The sequence below is a fragment of the Miniopterus natalensis genome, chromosome 1, assembly GCF_054644295.1.
Source record: "Miniopterus natalensis isolate mMinNat1 chromosome 1, mMinNat1.hap1, whole genome shotgun sequence".
NCBI lineage: Eukaryota > Metazoa > Chordata > Mammalia > Chiroptera > Miniopteridae > Miniopterus > Miniopterus natalensis.
Window position 1 is genome coordinate 33,046,154 of NC_142081.1, and position 19,669 is coordinate 33,065,822.

Below are 19,669 nucleotides of genomic sequence, written 5' to 3' on the forward strand. Positions count from 1 at the left end.
TGTGCAAAAAGCAGCTAGAGTTAACAGGAAGCTGCCGGAGCTGCTGAGGACCCAAATGTCCGAAAACTTGCCTCCCGCAGGACCTGCAGCCTCCGCCACATCAAAATCAGCATGGAAGCAGCTTTCCGCTTGCAGATGTGGGGGCCTCTCATTTTCTGATTGGTGGCATTCTCACTTTACTTCAGAATTTCTAGCAAACCCCGTGCCAATCTTGAAGATTTTTTTTTTTTTTTGGCACTATGTTTAAATATTTGATGGGTGTCGATTAAAAGTTAAATTCTTGTTTACTTAGCCTTAGTTCTTTATACACATAGAATCAAGGTTCTCCAGAACCCTAATAAATCTGTTACTTACCTTAAAATTTAATTAACCAGACTACTAATTAGGTGAAAATGATGACTGGAAATGACTTTAAAAGCGGAGTAATAGTGGGTTGAGCAGTTTTCTCAAGTTGGTCGATTAGCAAGTTGGCATTTTAGATGTTAAATGCACTGACGTTTTAGGATAGAAGCTGTTGCAAGTGGTAAGAAAGCTAAGATAATTAAAATCTGCCTTGGAAAGGCAACAGTCTGGGGAGGTAGATTTCTACAATTGTTTCTTTGTTTCTCACCAATGGGCTTTGTTATCTGCATTATTTATTTAGCCAAAGAGTTCTTTGTCTCTGCAAATGGCCCCAATCAAGTTTTGTTTGAGACAATTAGCTAGTGCCAGCCAATGAGTCCTATGCAAATGCAGGGATAGGAATGCAATGTGTGCATTTGGAGGCGTGGGGTTTTGTTCTGCGGGAAAGGCAGATTGTAATTGCTTTCTTCGGGTACTTTTTTTTTTTTTAAGTTTAGGGTGGGGGTGGGGAAGACAGGTTTATCTGGTCTCCATCCCTTCTAGTTTCAGAGCTGCTTGGGGGGTTGGGGAAGTAGGGGAGGAGGGTCTGCAAGCTCTTTAAAAGCTTCTGCCTGGAGTAGCCCGGGCTCTTTTTAAATTAGTGGTGGAACGTGGAAGAGCCGCTCCCTCCGAAGCAGTAAACCAGCACCTCTGTTTGTTTGTTTGCTTTGCCCTTAGTTCCACCATTCCAAACCCACCCACCAAGGACCCTGAATCTGTCCACCCCCGTCGAAGCGAGACCTTCCGGCTGGGTCCCCCCGATTTGGGCTGACTTTGCGCCTCCAAACAACCTTAGCATGATGTCTTATCTTAAGCAACCGCCTTACGCAGTCAATGGGCTGAGTCTGACCACTTCGGGCATGGACTTGCTGCACCCCTCGGTGGGCTACCCGGGTAAGTGAGCCCCGCGGCACTCCTGCCCCCTCCCCACGCCCGCCCCGCGGGGCTGTGACAGCCCGAACCCGGGGCGCAGCCCGCACTGGGTTTGCCTTCGGAGCAGCGGCTCGGAGCCGCGGGACCTTCGCTGGCGGAGGAGGGGACGCGGCTGGGGGGAGGCCAGTAGGTGCGTCTGCAACGCTCGCACAAAATCACACCGCTGATTGCCGGGGTGACTGAGGGACACGCGTGCGAGTGGGCCGAGGAAGGCTCTACCCCTGTCGCGTGGGGGCGGAGGCCCCCGCGCACGTCTCGCAGCCCAGTTCCTCGGAGGGGCCACGGGCTCCCCCGCCCGCCCCGCGGGCGCCCGCCCCCCGGGCCCTGCGCGCCCAGCCCCGCAGGTGTGATTCACCGCAGGTGCGGGTGCCCTCCTTCCCGATCCCGTGTTTTTTTAAAGCCCTCATAGGAGGAGTATGAAATATGCCCCCATTTTAAAGATGGGGGAACAAAGGCACAAAGGCCCTCGGGTCTCCAGCAGGGTCGAGATTCCCCCATCCACCCGAGCTGCGGGTCCTCGGGAATCCTTTGACTTCACGGAATGGGTTTTTGTTTGTGTTCGCTTTAGGGGTTGATTTTGGAGGCTTTTTGGGGTTTTTTTTGGCTCTTCTTTTTATTTCGTTTGTTTTGTTAGTTTTCGAAGGGTCGCTCTGGCTGGAGAGCTCTCCGGCGTCAGGCGGCGTGGGGGTGCCCTCCCCGGGGGGCAGCGTGTGTCGGGGGACCTCCTGTGCGCGCCCGAGGAGGCCCGGCCGGGGCGGGGGTGGGGAAGCGCGGCTAGGCTCTGGGTGGGAAGGCTGGGGGGCCCGGGGGAGGGCTGCGGGGTGGGGTGGGGGAGTCGGAGCACCCGCAGAGACCCCTGTGACTGAGAAACTGCTCCCCCACCCTAAAGGGCCCTGGGCTTCTTGTCCCGCAGCCACCCCCCGGAAACAGCGCCGGGAGAGGACGACGTTCACCCGGGCGCAGCTAGACGTGCTGGAAGCGCTGTTTGCTAAGACCCGGTACCCAGACATCTTCATGCGGGAGGAGGTGGCCCTGAAAATCAACTTGCCTGAGTCCAGGGTGCAGGTAGGGCAGATGTAGACAGACCCACCCTTCCTGGCCGTGCCACCCCTCCCCTACCACGGTGAATGTTGGGGACTCAGGAGAGCCCCAGGTCTTTGAGATGACCAAAGGAAGACTTGAAACTAAACAAGTGCTCCCTAGGAGGCCAGCAAGCTCTTTTAAGGCTCCTTGAGGGCCGGATTTCACCTGGAGCTCCTTTTTGTCTCTCCACCCCCATTCAGTCCTGTAAAGAAGGGTCTTCGGGATCAGGTTGCAAAGTAGGACTGGTGGTTTAGCTGCAGTGATAAGGCAGAGTCCTAGAACTCTTGGGTACTGGCCTACAGAGGCCCAGCCTTGGCAGATTTCGAGGACTGTCACGCAATATTTTAATACTTCCCTTCTCCTGTGTAGAAATCCACCCCCATTCTTACCCACTTTTAAGGGTGAAAGAGGCTTAGCTCCTGGAGAGTCCTGATATTTCCCAGGTGAAGGAACAGAGTAAATGATTTGCTCAAGGTCGCACATCAGTTGGTGGTAGAGCCAGGCTGTAGAATCAGCGAGTGCTCTGACCAAAGAAATTATAGAAGAGTGCTTTCTTGGACTTTTTAGGGATTGAACAGAATTTGCTAGCTCTGAGCCATTTAGCAGAAAAAAATAGCTGCATCATATCCCTGGTGACCCATCCCTTCCTTTAGGCCCCCTTAACTTGACCTTAAACTGGAGAGGGAAAGTAAAGTTTAACTTTCCTGGAATTCAAGCCCCATATAGAGTTAGTTCTCTGGAAGAATCTTTAGCACCTAAACTACATGTACACCAGAGACTCCCTTTCGGCTAGGACACATCAGGGTGCACTGCAAACCAGGAAGGAGGCTTTTTCAAAATAGGATGGAAGAACTTGTTAGGCTTAAACGAAAGCCTTCACTGAAAGAAAAGTGACTTGAATGGTTGGTGGTGCTTCACTTGGCCTCGGTGGCACCATTTTTAGCACAGTTAGAACACCCATATGGAGAGCTCATTGAAGAGGACAACTAAGAACTTGTTGCCCAGAAAATGCTGGTAGTTTCTCTGACAAGCCCCCTCACACACTCAACACAGCTCCTTCATTACAGAACATGAACAGGGCTGGTAAAAAGAATTCTCAGAGTTGCAGGCAGGGGCTTAAGTTGACAAGCCAATGAGCATTGTACAGGAGACTGAATCGTGCTGAGTGGCACTACCCTGAAGGCACTACTCTAGCCTCAAACTTGAGACTAGTAGAGATGTCTCTCCTTGAGCTCAAACCAGAGTACCTACAAGTCACTCTACCTTCCATAAAGGTGGTTTCGGCCAATAGTGGCTTTCAGACCTCCTTCCTCAACAGGATCACTTCTTGAAGCTTCCTGTTTTGTAAGGGAGTCTTTCTAGGAGACACAGAAAGAAGAGGGGTGAAACCAGCCTCCATATTAGCAGTTGTTCCCTAGAAGATGGACTGTAAACTTTTTGAATTTACTCTGTTTCTGTTGGCATGTAACAACAGAATTGTTTTCCCTCCCTTGTGTTTTCCCCCAAAAGACATAAATACATTCTATTCCATTGTGAGAATGTCCCCAAATACAGCTGGGTCTATGTGTATGTGTGTATTCAAGGTGAAATAACATAGAAAAGTGAGGTGGAGAATTTTTAGCCACACGATTTGGGTGGTTATCTTAAATTTTATTCTGGGTTAGGCATAAAGCAGGGTCAAATGCTTTTAGACAAAGCCTCCCAACTTTTTTTTTTTTTTTTACCATTGCAGGACCATATGTGAGAGTACTATATAATAGACTTTCAGTGGCAGGAGAGATTGTCTGCTTAGTTCATTTGTCCATGTAGGACAGATTATAATCTGGGAGCCACTTGTTCTTAAGGAGTTGTTGAAACCATGTTAAAGACATTTCTCTCCCTTTTCAAGGTATGGTTTAAGAATCGGAGAGCTAAGTGCCGCCAACAGCAGCAGCAACAACAGAATGGAGGTCAAAACAAAGTGAGACCTGCCAAGAAGAAGACATCTCCAGCTCGGGAAGTGAGTTCAGAAAGTGGAACCAGTGGCCAGTTCACTCCCCCCTCTAGCACCTCAGTCCCGGCCATTTCCAGCAGCAGTGCTCCTGTGTCTATCTGGAGCCCAGCTTCCATCTCCCCACTGTCAGATCCCCTGTCAACTTCCTCTTCCTGCATGCAGAGGTCCTATCCCATGACTTATACTCAGGCTTCAGGTTATAGTCAAGGATATGCTGGCTCAACTTCCTACTTTGGGGGCATGGACTGTGGATCTTACTTGACCCCTATGCATCACCAGCTTCCTGGACCAGGGGCCACACTCAGCCCTATGGGTACCAATGCAGTTACCAGCCATCTCAATCAGTCCCCAGCTTCTCTTTCCACCCAGGGATATGGAGCTTCAAGCTTGGGTTTTAACTCAACCACTGATTGCTTGGATTATAAGGACCAAACTGCCTCCTGGAAGCTTAACTTCAATGCTGACTGCTTGGATTATAAAGATCAGACATCCTCGTGGAAATTCCAGGTTTTGTGAAGACCTGTAGAACCTCTTTTTGTGGGTGATTTTAAAATATACTGGGCTGGACATTCCAGTTTTAGCCAGGCATTGGTTAAATGAGTTAGACGGGATGATGCTCAGACTCATCTTCTGACCAATGTTCCAGGAGGCATAGAAGGAAAGACGGAGGTCCTTAGAGGGGCCCACCAACCAGCAACCTGAAATGGACAAACCAATCTACCTAAGATCCTGTCATAGTTTTAGATCATTGGTTTTCCTGATTCTCAAAGTGATCAAAAGCATTCTAGCCATGTGCAACCAACCACCACCAAAAATAAACAAAACTAAATTGTGAGGTAAAGGAGGGAAGGACATAGCCTTCTTAAGCAGAGGTGTTCCAATGTTTTAGCCAATCCTTGGTTGAACCTTAGGAATGGACAGTGTCTCAAGCTCACTCACGTTTCATGACCAACTGTTAGTTGGCACTGAAAACCTTTTCAGGGCTGTGTGAATTGTGCGACTGATTGTCCTAGATGCACTACTTTATTTAAAAAAATAATGTTCATAAGGAGTCAATATGTAGTTTAAGAGACAATCAGTGTGTGTCTTATATAAATGGTACATCTGTGGTTTTTAATCTGTGCTAGACTTCAAAACTGTGATCTCCTGTTATTGTATGCAACCTTGAACTCCACCTCTGCAGGGGTTCTTCTGTGATTAAATAGGTTATAATTATAAGCAAAATTCAGAGCAACTGAGTACTTAACTAAAAAGATTACCTATGGCTGGAGGGGAGCTGCACTGAAACTTTACAACAAAATGTCTCTGGACAAGGAGAGTGAGAAGAGAAACAAAAGGACACTAATTCATCTGTAATTTACTGTTGGTAAGCCTAGCAGTAAAGAGACATTGGTCAATTGCTCTGACCCTGATGAATTTATAAACTGAGATCATTGTTGTTTATGCTTGCAGATGTTAACTGGAAAAGTTATATATGCATAAACCTTTTCTTCCTGGATTTGGCAGATATGTATAATTATATTAAAATGGTTCTAGCACAACATTGGGTCCAGTTTAATTTTATACCATTATTTATAAAGAAGAAGCCTTTTCTTCCTAAAACATGTTTTCCTTAGGTCAGAGAGCAGACTTTATTTTTAAATTTTGGGGGTCTAATCTAAGGATGAAGTAGATATGAATGACTGTGGTATGTAAACTTTTTGTGACTTTCATCAGGACTGTTCTGAAATGGAATCTAAGAGAGGCCAACCATCGTGAGGATCTTGTTCTTGCTTTCCCCTCCCTGCCCCATACCTTGACAATTTCTTAGGCATTTTATTAGTATGTTTTAATGTAGATCAATTTATTTTTAAAACAAGAAGGGAAGAACTGTAGTACCTCAGAGAAAATGAAAATGACAAGATTTCTGTGTTTTCTCTTATTTGGTTAAGGTGACTCCCCCCCCCCCTCCAAAAAAAAAATCTGAGGTAAACATGAGAGGGAATGTAATCAGAATCTGAAGCAATTCAGGCAGAAATGATTCCTGAACAAAAGAGTTTCAGAAAAGTTTTAAAACCTATCATTTCAGTAGTTGAACATAAGGCACTCTGGTCAGTTTTTTTGTTTTTGTTTGTGTTTTTAGATAGTGCGGAGAGGGGTAAAAAATAGGTCCCTTCTCCGTTGTGACTGCATTTTGTAAGCCAATCGCCAGACAAGACAAATGGGCCAGTGATCTTGGTGCTCCTCAGGCCAAAGCAATATTTAATCTCATTTTAAACTTCTTATGCTCTTTAAGTTTGACCAAAATTAAGTGACTCTTGATTGTAACTATTTAAATGGAAGTTAGCAGTTGCAACCTTTTTGTTTTCTGGCGATTTAATTGTTTTCTGCCCCTGGCTGCGCCTGTTCTCTTGAACCCTACATCATCTTGCCTAATTGCTTTTGTTTTACTGCTAAAACAAACGCAGGCTTTCACACCTAACACTAGAGGCAAAACCTGCCGGCAAGATTTCCCAGTTCCTGCTGATAGTGTCCACCCCACTGCAGTTTCCACCGAAGGGAAATCCCGGCGGGGAGAATTTGCCTTAGAGTTGGTCTTAGGCTCCCAGCTTTTCTCATGCAACAGTAAAGCGGATCCGAAATAACTTCGCACACTGCCTTCAGTTTTCAGGGTGCCCCACAAAGGGTAGGGAAAGTCGCCCTCTCTTTAAACACAATAACGACGAACAACAACGGCTGCTCTGCAGGTAACCAGCAAGGCGAGCAGCTTCTCTCCTTACGCTTTATTTTTTTAAGGAGGAGGTCAGAAAAAGGCTCCAAGCACCCTCTGAAACGAAAATTTCCATCGCCTTTGCACAACTGTGTGTAACAGGTCACGCAGCGAAGTCCCCTTGACGAGGCCAAGCGGAGGCGAACTCCCCGCCCGCAGGCGCGGGCCCGAGGGCGCGGGAGCCCCGACCGCTGCTGCGCGGCGCGGCCCAGAGGGTCCAGCCCCGAGGGGTGGTTGGTGTTGAGGCGCCGCCACCCTCCCAGGGCGGCTGGGAGCTCCTTCAGCTGCGTATTGGCAATAACAACGACGGGAAATGGCTGATAACCTTCGTTTTGGGGCCGGAGTGAGGGTGGGGTAGTTTGCTTTCCAAAGATCAGTTGCCCCGAACCTTTATCGTTCCCACAAGGATTCGGGACCCTTTGTGTTTCACCTTGGGAGTGTCTCTTCACAGATAAGAGAAGTTCATCGAGTCAGTTAAGTTCCGGCTTTCAAACCCTCCGAGTTTTAGATAACGGGCGGTCTCCTCAACGCTCCCACTCGGGTCCCTCCCGTCTCGCCGGTCCCGGGGCGGCGGGGCTCGGCGCGCACGGCCGGGCGGGGTGCGGGCCGCGGTCCTGGGCGACCTGCAGCTGTGCGTTCTCAGCCGGGGCCGCCCCGTCGGAGTCAGCGGGAGCACGCTCGGGCCCCTGCCCCACGGCGGTCCCCCGCGCTGGCGCGCCCTCTGCGCCCCACTCGGCCCGCGGGCCGGGCAGGGGCGGCGTGGGGGCTCCCCCTCTCCGGGTTCCCCTCTCTCTGGTCTGGCGCGGGCTCTGGTCGGGGCGCGGGGCCCCCCTGCCGAGCCCAGCCCGCCTCGCCGGCCGGGTCCTGAGCCTCGCGCGCTGCGGCCGCGCCCGTGCCCAGGGCGCCGCGGGCCGCGGGCGGGTCTGAAGCGCCTCCAGCCCGGAGCGGGGCGCGGCCCCTCGGCCCTGCAGTCAGGCTCCGGGCCAGGCGGGGCCTCGGCGCCCGGTGACTTCACCGCCAGGCCGGCTCCGGGGTGCGCATGGGCACGGTCGGGCCCGGAGGCCAGCGCCCTGCGCCGGAGGGAACGAAAGGCGAGACCCAAAGAGTGTGGACGGCGCGCTGGGCCCATCGGGCCCGAGCGGGGACCCGAGAGGCGAGAGCGAGCCTGGCGGGGCCCGCGGCCTCTTGCTTCCCTCGCCTCGGGGAGGAGGCGCGGCCGACGCTGGGGCTTCTACCCGCGGAGCAGGGCGAGGCCGCCGCCGCCGGCCGCGTTTGCGGGCCCCGATGTCCAGCGCGGACTTGGCGCCAACACGGGGTCCAGCTGGGTCTGCCTGGGCCCCCCTAGAGGTCCGTCCCCCCCGGGAAAGCCAGGTGCTTCAGCTAGGGGCTCTGGGGCGGTGACGCTTGGGTGTTCCGCCTTCCCCTAGAGCCCTGGGCCGAGCTGGGCTTTCGGGAGAAGCCTGGGGACTCTGTAACCCTCACTCATCCCTTGTCACCTGCCCCTCTATTTCTTAGCTTACCCTGAGTGCCCTGTCTTTTACTTTTTGAATCCGGCGTAGCACTGAATAGCCCAAAGGGCTGGTGGTCGGTTCTAGAACTGGAAGCGGTGCCTCTGGCGTCCCCCGACAGTGCCAGGCAGCCCATTCCGTTTCCTTGCAGGGCCCGGCCCGCCCCCACTTAGCCCGAAGCGGTGCTGGGGGAGGGGAGGCTGACCAGCCCTGGCACGCACACCACGTGCTTGAACCCGCATCTAACATCCGGTGACAACTTTGCTGTGTTTCCCAGACAAAGCTGTAACCCAAAACCAGGCATGCCTGTGTTAGGTGGTGGTTTATTGCATACAAAGATGTGTTTTAATCATAGCAAGAGAGAAATACAAAGACGCCTGGCAGGAGACTGGCGCATCCCAGCATCCCTCACAAATGGAAGCTAAAGTCCTAGCAAACAACCAAAATGGGAAGGTACAAGGTCGGGCTAGTCCCTGACCTCAGACTGCTTCTTGGCCTTGCTTTGAAACCTTTAGGAAGGACAGTTCTCCAGCTCGCTCGCTCTCCCTCCACAAAAGGGGCCGGGCCCCAGCCCTGTATCTGCATGCCCAGGTCTGCAACCACTGCCTTGAACATCTCTTTTTCTCAGTGGCCAGCACCCTATAAGGGGAGCGTGCCCTGGATCCCTTAGATGCCACATTTCTGCCCTTGGGTCACCGCGCTAGGAAAGATGGGGAGCCCCTGGGACTTGCCCATGGGAATGGACAGAGCAAGCCCCCCAACAAAACTCACTCCGATGTTTTTCGGTGCAAGGCTCGGAAACTGCACAGATTATGGGATTTGTCTCGGACAGAATTAACATTACATGTGAGGCCGGTAGTGGTCTGGTGTATTGGACACATTGTATAGGATTGCTTGGAGCATCTCTTCCAAACTGCCTGTTAATAGCAACATGAAACCTTAAAATAATATGTAGGTTTTTGTTTTTAACCTGATTAAAACAAAATTCAGGCATTATTTGGAAAGGGCAGTTTTTCTGGTAGAAGCAGTTTGAAGGAAATGGAACCCAGTGAAGGGACTGGAGGAAGCTTCTGTATGCAAAAGTGGCTGCAGAGAAGGAGCGAGCAGGCATGTCTACCCTGCAGCAGTCCCTACAGGAGAGGGGGCGCCCCCGGTTCCAAAGAGAACCAGCAGACTTCCTCTCTTGCAAGCAGTGTGTTTTATATTTAAAAACCAACCTGCTCTTGACAGCAAACAAACAATAAGCAAATCCGAATAAAGGAGTCCTACCAAGTCCAACCCATTTGGCCAAAGACAACTGCAGGAGCCAGAGAGTTCAGGCTATCTCTAGGGGGAGGGTCAGCTTCCAATTTTGTTTTTCTCCTTTTGGAGGAAAAGTCGAACAGCGTGAGGTCTATGACTCACTATTATTCCTTAATCTCCCCCACCCTTTAGTTCAATTCCTACAGTAAAAAACATGTTATTTTTTTTTTGGGGGGGGGGGGGAAGGTCAAAGAAAAAAAAAAAAAGAATCCCATAGCAAATATAATTGTAAGTGGCCAAAGTCTGGATTGACTTCTGCTGCAGCACCACAAGGGAAAAAGCTGTCCGAGAATCAGATGGGCTCCTCTGCCTCCCTCTCCAGTGTCTTTGCCTTAGTTTGCCTACTTCAGAGGTGCTAAAGGGGCCTTTTGGATTAAGGGTTTTTTAATCTACTTGACATCACTAGGAGCCACTTCCAGCCAAGGGCTTCTTTAAAAATAAGATGCCAGTTTTCTAGACTGTATATACCATTGCAGATCCCACCCCTCTCCCCCCTCACCATCCCCCCACCCCCTTGAGCTGCCTGTGACAGGACCAACAAATGTCGCCTTTGGAAGCCAAAGGAGCAGCAGTTGCATCCTCCTGCGGGTCGGTCTGCTCACTCTCCCTCCGTCCCTCCCTCCCTCCGTCCCTCCCAGGTTCCCACGGTATGGGACAGAAAGCGCCCCTCAGAGACAGTTTTTGGGTGGAGTGAAGGTTTTCCCTTAGGCCCTGCCCCCCATCTTTCAACGGGGATCTCCAGATTCCTGAGGCTACACTGAAGCCTGAAAATCACTCATCCCAACCCTCCAGTTGTTAAAATCTGTGGCTAGAACTAATAGTCACATTTTAGGGTCACGGGCCATTAAAAGTCTCCTTAACATTCAAATGGCTCTAAAACGCGTTGGTAGCCCATCACCGGCGCCTAATGGACATCGCGTGCGGTGACGTGGCCTGGGAGTGCCGAGGTCCTCGAGTGGGTGTCTGCTCCGCTCCCTGGTTATCGGCTTACAGCCCAACCATTTTCGAGCGGGGATGCTCTGAAGAGAAGGCGCTCTTCCCGACGTCGGGGCGGGCACGTCCGCGTCCTCCGAGCACCACAGCGACCTGGCAAGGGGCGGGGAGGCGCGCTTGGGCACAAGGTCGCCTCCAGGCTTACGGAGGGCGCGACCACGGGGCGCGCTCCTCCCCTCCCCGCTCTTAACGGCGCGACGCCCGAAAGGCGGTGGCCAAGGCAGAGGCCCTCGCCTGAGAAGCCGAAAGTGCCAGGAGCCCGGGGCTTCCCCGCGGGACTCGCGCGCCTCTGGGCCTCAGGGCCGAGCCCCGCACCGAACGCGTGGTTCGCGGGACCAGGGCGGGAAACGCGCGGGCCCTCCGGCGGCGGGGGCGCCCCTGGGCCGCGTGGCGCACGGTCGACGGCGCCCAGACGCCTTGGCGGCGGCGGCCCTGGGAGGGAACCGGTTCCCGGGCTTCAGCGGAAACCGCGGCGAGCGCCCCGCGTTCCCATCCCCACCCGAGCCTCTCACCCGGCACACTCAGCGGAGGCCTCGCCCAGCTGGGCCTTCCCGGCCGCAGAGGCCACGCGGGCCTCGCCCGCGCCTCCCTGCCCGCGGGCGCCCCCAGGCTGAGGCGTCTGGAGCGCGGGGGGGGGGGGGGGGGGGCGGGTTCCGGAGGGGCCGGAGGCAGCTTTCCCGCCAGCTGCGTGGCACACGGGGGTCGCCACCAGGGCTGCGGCCGCCGCGGGCCTCGAACCCTCGCCCCGCTCGCGGCCGCACGTGGCCGGGTGGCCGGGTCCCCTCCGGAGCGGCAGACTGGGCCGCGCCCGCGTGGCAGAGGCCAAGGCTGTGGCCCAGGGCACTGAGCCACCGCTCTCGGGAGCGGGAGAGCCCGTGGCCCGCGTGCTCCACCTTCTCCAGCCGCTTTCGTGAGTGTAACGAGGCCTGGAGGCGACGAGGCCGGCGAGGCTGACCACGGCCCCATGCTGGGCAGGCTGCAAAAGTCTGGACTTCCTCCCTCCGGTTCCGGGTGGTGAAAAGACGCGGGAACTGAGCCGGGCTTGTCCTTGGAGCTCGAGACCTGGTGTGACCCCTGCCTCCCGGGCCAGGGCAGGGACCAGGGCCGGGCTTGGACCCCGGAACCCAGTGTGCTGGGCCCGCGAGGCGCAGCCGGCGCGGTGCTGGGGCCCTGGCGGAAGTGCACCCGCCGGGCGCGGAGGCCTGGACGGCCGCCCGGGGCAGCTTCCGGTTCCAAGCGAGACCGCGGCAGCTGGAGCGGCCGCCACCCCTGCCCGCCCCGGTAGGTGACTGTAACCGAAGCGCCCCAACACGCGCTTCGAGCTCGAGGTTTGAACACTTAGGACGCACAAATCCCTCCCCCTCCCCCAGGTCCTTCTTAGCCATTCATCCATGGACGTTTGATGAACTTTGAGTTATGTCTGGTTAGAAATGTGCAGCCATTAATTCTTTTTAAAATTATTGATTTCAGAGAGAGGAAGGGAGACGGGAGAGAGAGAAACAATGATGAGAAGGAATCGTTCCTAGGCTGCCTCCTGCGCGCCCCCTGCTGGGGGCCAGCCCCAACCCGGCACGGCCCGAGGGGCAGGCCGACCCTGTCGCCCCGGTTCGCGGGGCTGTGCTCACCACGGAGCACACCGGCCCGGCCCCACCCAGTCCTTATTACTGCGGCAGTGCTGAGGCATTTTTAAAATATCGGGTGCAGATATTTTGGGTAATTTTATGTGCACACGTTTGCCTAAAAATGAAATTAGGTAATTTTGGAACGAAGATATTATTATTTTAAATTGATGCTAGTCTCTAATTGAAATGCATTCTTCAAAAGCTCTTATTGCTGATTAAATTGATTCTGTTTTTAAGTTTAGTGTAAGTGGGCCACTTGCTGTTTAGAAGGCCAACAAGAACTCGGCCTATTAATGACCTTTACCAAAAAGCATAGCCTTTATTTGGTCTTAAGTCGACCATAGATAGAGCCTTCTGATTTTGAGTGGAAAACTTCATACAAACAGCCGTTCACCGTTTTCAAGGACAAATAATTGAAGTGATTAAACCAATCATCTTGATTCCTGACCATTTAAAATGGACACATTGCTCCCCACCCCCACCCCCACCCCTTTTTCCCTTTGTATGTATTGGTAAAGGTGTGGGGTATGTAATACCCACATTTACTGAAAGATACCTGAGCTGATGTCTTTTCAGCAATTCTTAACCCATGGTTCAAGCAATTTGGGGGGGATGGGAGTGCATGGATAGATTGTAGAGGATGGGTGAGTTCCCTAAGTGGTATAGAAATTGTTTTTGTCTGTGTGTTCAATGTAAGGTTTCTGGGCAGAAGATCCATAGCTTTCATCATATTCACAAGAGGGGCTATAACCACCCAGAATTAAGAGCCACTGGTTTGTATGATGCATGTATTGTGAAGGAAAGGTGAACCTGGAGGTGGAAACTTGTAGTTCTTGGTAACAACTGGACAAGATGGCAGCTCCATAAAATTTAAATCTACCCTTAACTTTTTAATTTTTTTTTTGGTAAACAAAAGTAATCTAAAAAGTCACCTTATCCCCTAAATTCTACCTAGTTAGGCCTAATTTGAATTATTGTCCATGAGGCTATTTATATATGACACATTCTAAAATAATAAATGAGGTAACCATGAGTTATTTTAATACTATCTACACGTGAAATGTCCAGTAGACAATTTAAGCAAGTATGTTAAGGATTCAGACCAAAAAGCCTCTTTCACCAAAACAAGACAATCAACAATAACAGTAACAAACTATCTGGCCCTAATTAATTATTTCAGAAAATTTAGTGTCCATTGATCCTCCCCCCCACCCCTCTCCCCACAAACAAAAATTTACCTACCATGCCTAGGTTCTCAAAATTTTTCTGTTGGAAAGTTTTTAATTTTTCTTAGAGCTTATTGATTGGGTTGCTGGTTTGATTCCCTGTTCTGCTCTCACATTGATGTTTCTCTCCCTCTCCCTTCTCCTCTCTCTCTAAAATCAATCAATCAATCAATCAATCAATAAAAATAGTTTTAAAAATTAAGAAAAAAAGATGGATGAAACAATAAAGGCGGTGGGACCTTCTGGCTGAATCAGAAGGAGGGCATGGTTATGTCATCCCAGTGAGGAATTCAAGGTCCCATGGTATAATCACCTAGAAGGGACTCAGTCGAATTTAAATGAACTGCTCGGAGGCCTGTCATTGAGAATAGCAGACTGCTGTTTCCCCCCACCCACACTCCCTAGCTCACACTGAACCTGTCTGAGAGGATATCTTCCATTAGTGCAAGACGAAGAAGCATAACCTACGGGTTTATTTAGCGTTTGAGATTTTCTCAGAGGCTTCCATTTAGAGTAACCACTGCCACAAAGATTTGGATCTGGTCCCTAAAATAGCTTGAACCAGGTGACCCCAGGCAAGTAGACGCAAGATACTAGCAATTTATTTCATATCAGCTCCCAAGCCATCACCAGATGATAACAAGCCTTGGACACCGTTAATCTCTGCTTGACTCAAACTGGTGACCGCAAGGTGAAAGGCAGGGCGTTATCTCTGAGCAATTCTTGTGGCCTTCCACAGATTGTCAGTTGGGCCAATACAATTGAAGCCTCTTCTCCAGTAGTTACTTTAAAAATTTCATATCCAAAGTCTTTGGTCTTTGTCAGACTGGAAGGTAGGAGGGCTTTATCAAGGAAAATGCCCAAGGGCAAGATGTGGGAGCTTAGAATCCAATACAAATTAAAAAGGTTGAAAAGGTAACTGTGTGTGTTCCTTACCCAGTAAACTTTGAACAACATCACTGTGACTATGACTAGAAAAAGCCTCTGGAAATGAATGTTTTTGCCAAACAGTAGAGGGAAAATGCACCTTAAAAAATAAGTGGCAAAATGCTACCTGGAATTGGTTTTATTGTTTTGAAAATAGCTTTATTTTTGCAATCTGTAAGGTCAGCACAGATCACTGTGTACTCATTTGGTATCAGCTCAGGGCTAGAAGGGGCACAGAAAGTGGTGGGGAACAGTGGAGAATAAAGGAACGGGGTGTGCTGGTGAACAAAAGCGATCCTGTGTGTTGGTGCCCAGAGGAAAACCAGGCTACGTTACCTATAGCGAACCACCACTTTTTGCACTTTTCAAATATGTAGAGAGAATAGTTTTAGCCTCATATCCCAGGGTACACAGCTCTAGCCTGAAGTCAGAGAAATGTACCTTTCCTGCTTGGTGGGATTATTCTGTCCCTGCTACTCCAATATCCTGGTTGTAATGATTCTGTGTGATTTTGCTAGATGGCTCTACGGAGGATTGACAAATAGAAAAATTGAGAGGTTTCAAAAATATTGCAGCTACTTATTATAATAATAATTATTATTTTGTTAACCCTCACCCTAGGATATTTTTTTCCATTGATTTTTAGAGAGAGTGGAGGTGAGGGCTGGAGGGGAGGGAGAGAGAGAAAGAGAGAGAGAAAGATGAGTGTGAGAGAGACACATCAATTGATTGCCTCCTGCACACTTCCCGGACTGGAGGCTAGGGATCGAACCTGCAGTTCAGGTAGGTGCCCTTGACTGGGAATTGAACCCAAGACCCTTTGGTGCACAGGCCAACGCTCTAACCACTGAGCCACACCAGCCAGGGTGCAGCTATTTATTTTAATAATGTTTTTTAAGGATCACGTGTTGAAAGTAGGTTATTGATGGTAAAAGTAAAAACAAATTATTTTAGGTATTTTTAGCAGTAAGCCCCTTTGGACAGGATCAAAGATCAACTTGACGTGCAGAATTTCAGTTGTTAGTAAACAGTGTCACTGAGACACTCCACAGTGTTGTTTCATAACTTTGTTCCTAGACCCTGTGTTTGATGCCCTAGCGTTTTAGTAACTGGTATTCACAAACTCCACTCCATTGTTTGTTATCTTTTCCCCCCAAAGGATACACTAAATAAACCCAAGCTATAATTACTCATCACAGGATGGGTGCATTGTATACAGATGGTGCAGGGACATCCCTCATGATAAAGTGGTGCATTTTGTAACATCAGGTTATAGTCTAGGTAATTGTGAGGAAACAGGGCCTGAGATAAACAACGAAGTCTTGTTACTGCTTACCACTCGCCTTGGCTCCAATGTCTCCCTGATATAACCTTCAAAAAGCATAAAGAGTCCTGGCCAGTGTGGTTGGAAAGTCCTTTTGTGCACCAAAAAGCCGTGGGTTCGATTCCTTGTCAGGGCATATACTACCCAGGTTGCTAAATGTAGGATCAGTCTTCCATATTGAGATGATTTGCATCTATCTTAAAACAATAAGGAGGACATTGGACCAGGTGATGTATCCAAATTGATGTTTTCTACTTTTAAGAGATCAGGTTTCACTGTAGGACTAGGACTTTTACTCTGGTGTGTTTCATTGATAACTTGAGTGGATTTGGTGCCAAGGGAAGTGCATGCAATCTCTGCTCATCATGATTATCGCTTCTGACTGTTTTGAACTTTACTTGAGCTTTGGATAACTTTACTCCAACTTCACATACAAATAGGTTTGTGGTTTTTGTTTTTGGCCTATATCTCTAGCTGTCCTAACATTGTAGAAACCCTCATACAACATCATTTAATAAGGAGATGTGACTTCCAGGTGCTTTAGAAAATGTAAGTCAGTATGTATTTCTTGTTATTTGAGAAACTGGTTTCACCAGGGGAGTAGTTAAGGGTAATGTTGATGCATTCAGGCTTTAGAGTTGGATTGTCTAGATTTGAATCCAAGCTCCTCTATAACCAGGTAGTTGTTTCTTTTTAGGAAGGTTATTTAACCCCTTCGCTCCTTAGTGTCCTCATCTGTAAAGCAGGAAAAAACAATAGTTTCTACTTTCCCAATTGTTGTGAGAATTAAAGCACTTTGCTCAGTATCTGGTAGGTACTAAGTGCTTAATCCATGTTCCCTCTATTGTCACCACCATGATTGTCATTGTCATTGTAGTCCGTCTCTGGCCAGCAACACTGAGTCAAAGTCAGAAGTCTTAATGAATGAATGTTGACAGTACTCATTCTACTAAGAGAACAGGAACACAGATGTGATAGAAAGAATGCAAGAAGAGTGATTATGTAATATTGTATAATAAGTATCCAACTATGGGTCTGGCATAACTGCATGGTTAAATTCGTTTTGTGGTGAGTTTGTCTTTGTCACAGAGGGTCTGTATTTTTTTTTGTTCAACAGTTGAAGAAATCATACATCTTTCAAAATCTGCAAATAATATTTGGAAAGAAGGAAGTAAGACAAAGGCAAATTTGGCAAGGGATCAGGGTGTAACAAAATAGACTACCCTATTATCTTTAAATCATACTTCTAGTCCTCTCCATGTAAGGTTTAACATGTTTATCCATCACTGCAAGGAGTTTTTCCCCCAGCTCCAAGCGCTCTGAACCCCAACCTGCCCTCACTGTACCTGAGAATGATACTGGCACCTTTATTTCCATATCATGGAGGTTAATCCAGTCTGTTGGAAATGTTCATTGCTGAAATCCTCATCTCTAAAAACACTGTCAAAACTTGGTTTTCATTTTCTTTTAAACATGACTCAAACAGGGTTGCCGATATAAAGTACATTTCACATTTCCCCCTAAATACTGGTATTTAACAAGAAAAATGCAGCAAAGTAGTTTAGTAATAAGGTAATAAAGACCTTGTAAATTGGGCTTTTGGTTTAAAAAAAAAATTAGGAAAATAATTGGAAATTTTAGAAAAAAGCATTTTATGCAAATCAGCTAGTATGGATGATGGCAGAAGGAGATCAGAACAGGGTAATGAATTTGTTCAAATGAATTTACTGAAGATGGCAGTTCAGCTCCTGAAAGAATTACGGAGAAAACAAGTAAGTGGCTGGAGGGGCTCATATCTCAGGAAAGCCTGAATGGGCAAAATGGACCACATTTGTGAAGAGCAAAGCTTTAGCCACCAGCTTCCATCATTCTTCACACAGGTCTGTGCATGCAGTTTTTTAAGGTTGCACAATCAAAACATGTCTCAAGGGTCACAGACAGGGAGGCAAGACTTCTTTCGTGATGCCTGCAACAGAGCAAGAACCCGACAGCCACCTGCAAGTGTCTGAAAAGGCATCAGCTACCAGGCAGGCAGAAGAATTGTCCAGGGTCATCCAAGGGGCTAATTTGGAGTAAAGAGATTAAAAAAAAAAGTCTCAATGATGACCTCTCACAAGCTATGGAAGAGCCCTTCTAGGGAAGTGGCAGAGTCTCCAGTTTGGAACATTTAAAGCGTGGGAAGGAAGAGCTCTTAAAATTAAGCCTGAGGAACTGTCCAGCATTGTGGAGGGCTGGACTCACTGCTAAATGACCTGATAGGTTTCCACCCATAATGTATCTTACCGAATGCTTATTAATCATCACTCTTATTTTTCCAATTCTTCTGACAGTTATGACACAGACGGTGTCATTGCCAAAGGGATTTCTGTAGGTTTATATAGATTTGCATTTGTTCCATGAGGAAGTAGTTATTTAATAAGAGTCAGTATTTGCCTTGAAGATACTTCAGCTTTGACCTCTGCAGAAGATTGAAAGAATAACCTAGCATGTTGCCAGCATCTCGTGCCTGCTGAAAATTTCTCTGAACAGCAGATACCACCTGCATTACTAACAGTTATATGAGTAACAAGATCATGTTTTCTGGTCCCAGAGATGTTAAAGCAGATGCTAGAATGGCTACAGGAAAAGCTTCTCAGGTGTCAAGTTTATTCTAAATTAAGTTTCTGCTTAAACTTTCATTAGGATTTAAGAAACCCAGGACCATCATAAGATGTATCCATTCATTGTGCAAATATTTGAGGGTCTTTACTGAACCAGGCAGTCTCTTAGGTCTGGAACACACAAGGATTTCAGTTTCCATGGAGCTCACATTATGTTTATGGGAGAACATACTGATGGGTGGTCATAACAGGAGCCAGAAACTTCTGAGTCAAAGGAAAACACGGGTGTGTTTAAAGATATACAGAAAGGTAAGCGACACCGGAAGCTGAGTGTTTATCAGCACTCTAATGAATGACCCCCCCCCAAAAAAACCCCCCATATTGGAATAAAAGTCAGATATTCTGATGAATGGATGCTCTATACTTAAGTCTCTCTGGGTGTCCTGGGCATCTGGAGGGAGGTGGGAGCACATGGGATGCTCAGCACGGAGAACATACATGGGTCCCGGGGCCCATGGCTGCTGAAGCTCCATATGGTGTCCTGTGTCCTGACCTTGTGTAACAGTTGCTGCTAACAAGCTTGGCTTTGGTTTGAACGTCTTAGAAACTACCCCCTCCTCCACCCCCTTCAATTGCCTCAATCAAACGGACTCCTTAAAAACAGGGCTGTTAACAGAATGGCCAAGTGTCACTGGAACAGGAAAAATCAACCATTTAGTGTTTTCTGCAGACATACTGATTGCAAATTCAAGAAAGGCCCTTTTGGAAAAGTCAGCCCATTAAGAGACCGCTCAATGTTTAATTACTTAATGCAGTTGGAAACTCCACAGAGCAGCAGCCCAGCCAGGCGGCATCAAAATCGGAGACAGATACAGTGGCTGGTGCAGAGTTTCCTTTTGAGTTTCAGATGCAAAGATCCAAACCCAGGGCAGTGTATTCTCACACTCCTGGGCTACCATAATGCTTAATTATCACTGTCCCTGTGGTGTAATATGACCTTGGAAAATGTCACACAAGAATTCCTGCAA

General features: G+C 49.0%; 1 protein-coding gene across 2 annotated transcripts; it reads left to right on the forward strand.

Annotated features, from left to right (window-relative positions):
- The first annotated feature begins 1,178 nt into the window (after positions 1 to 1,178).
- On the forward strand, positions 1,179 to 5,014 carry OTX2 (orthodenticle homeobox 2). 2 transcript variants are annotated; one of them, XM_016198263.2, is made up of 3 exons: positions 1,179 to 1,275; positions 2,204 to 2,379; positions 4,286 to 5,014. In XM_016198263.2, exons 1-3 carry the CDS (start codon positions 1,179 to 1,181, stop codon positions 4,904 to 4,906), a joined length of 894 nt encoding a protein of 297 aa, XP_016053749.1. In that variant the 3' UTR covers positions 4,907 to 5,014. The 2 variants fall into 2 exon arrangements, with proteins under 2 accessions (XP_016053749.1, XP_016053750.1); XM_016198264.2 differs by having other exon boundaries at positions 2,228 to 2,379.
- The last annotated feature ends 14,655 nt before the right edge of the window (positions 5,015 to 19,669 follow it).

Coding starts and splice junctions, on each gene's coding strand:
- OTX2 (XM_016198263.2), top strand. CDS start 1,179: ATGATGTCTTATCTTAAGCAACCGCCTTACGCAGTCAATGGGCTGAGT. Junction 1,276..2,203: donor CCCCTCGGTGGGCTACCCGG/GTAAGTGAGCCC, acceptor CCCACCCTAAAG/GGCCCTGGGCTTCTTGTCCC. Junction 2,380..4,285: donor TGCCTGAGTCCAGGGTGCAG/GTAGGGCAGATG, acceptor TCCCTTTTCAAG/GTATGGTTTAAGAATCGGAG.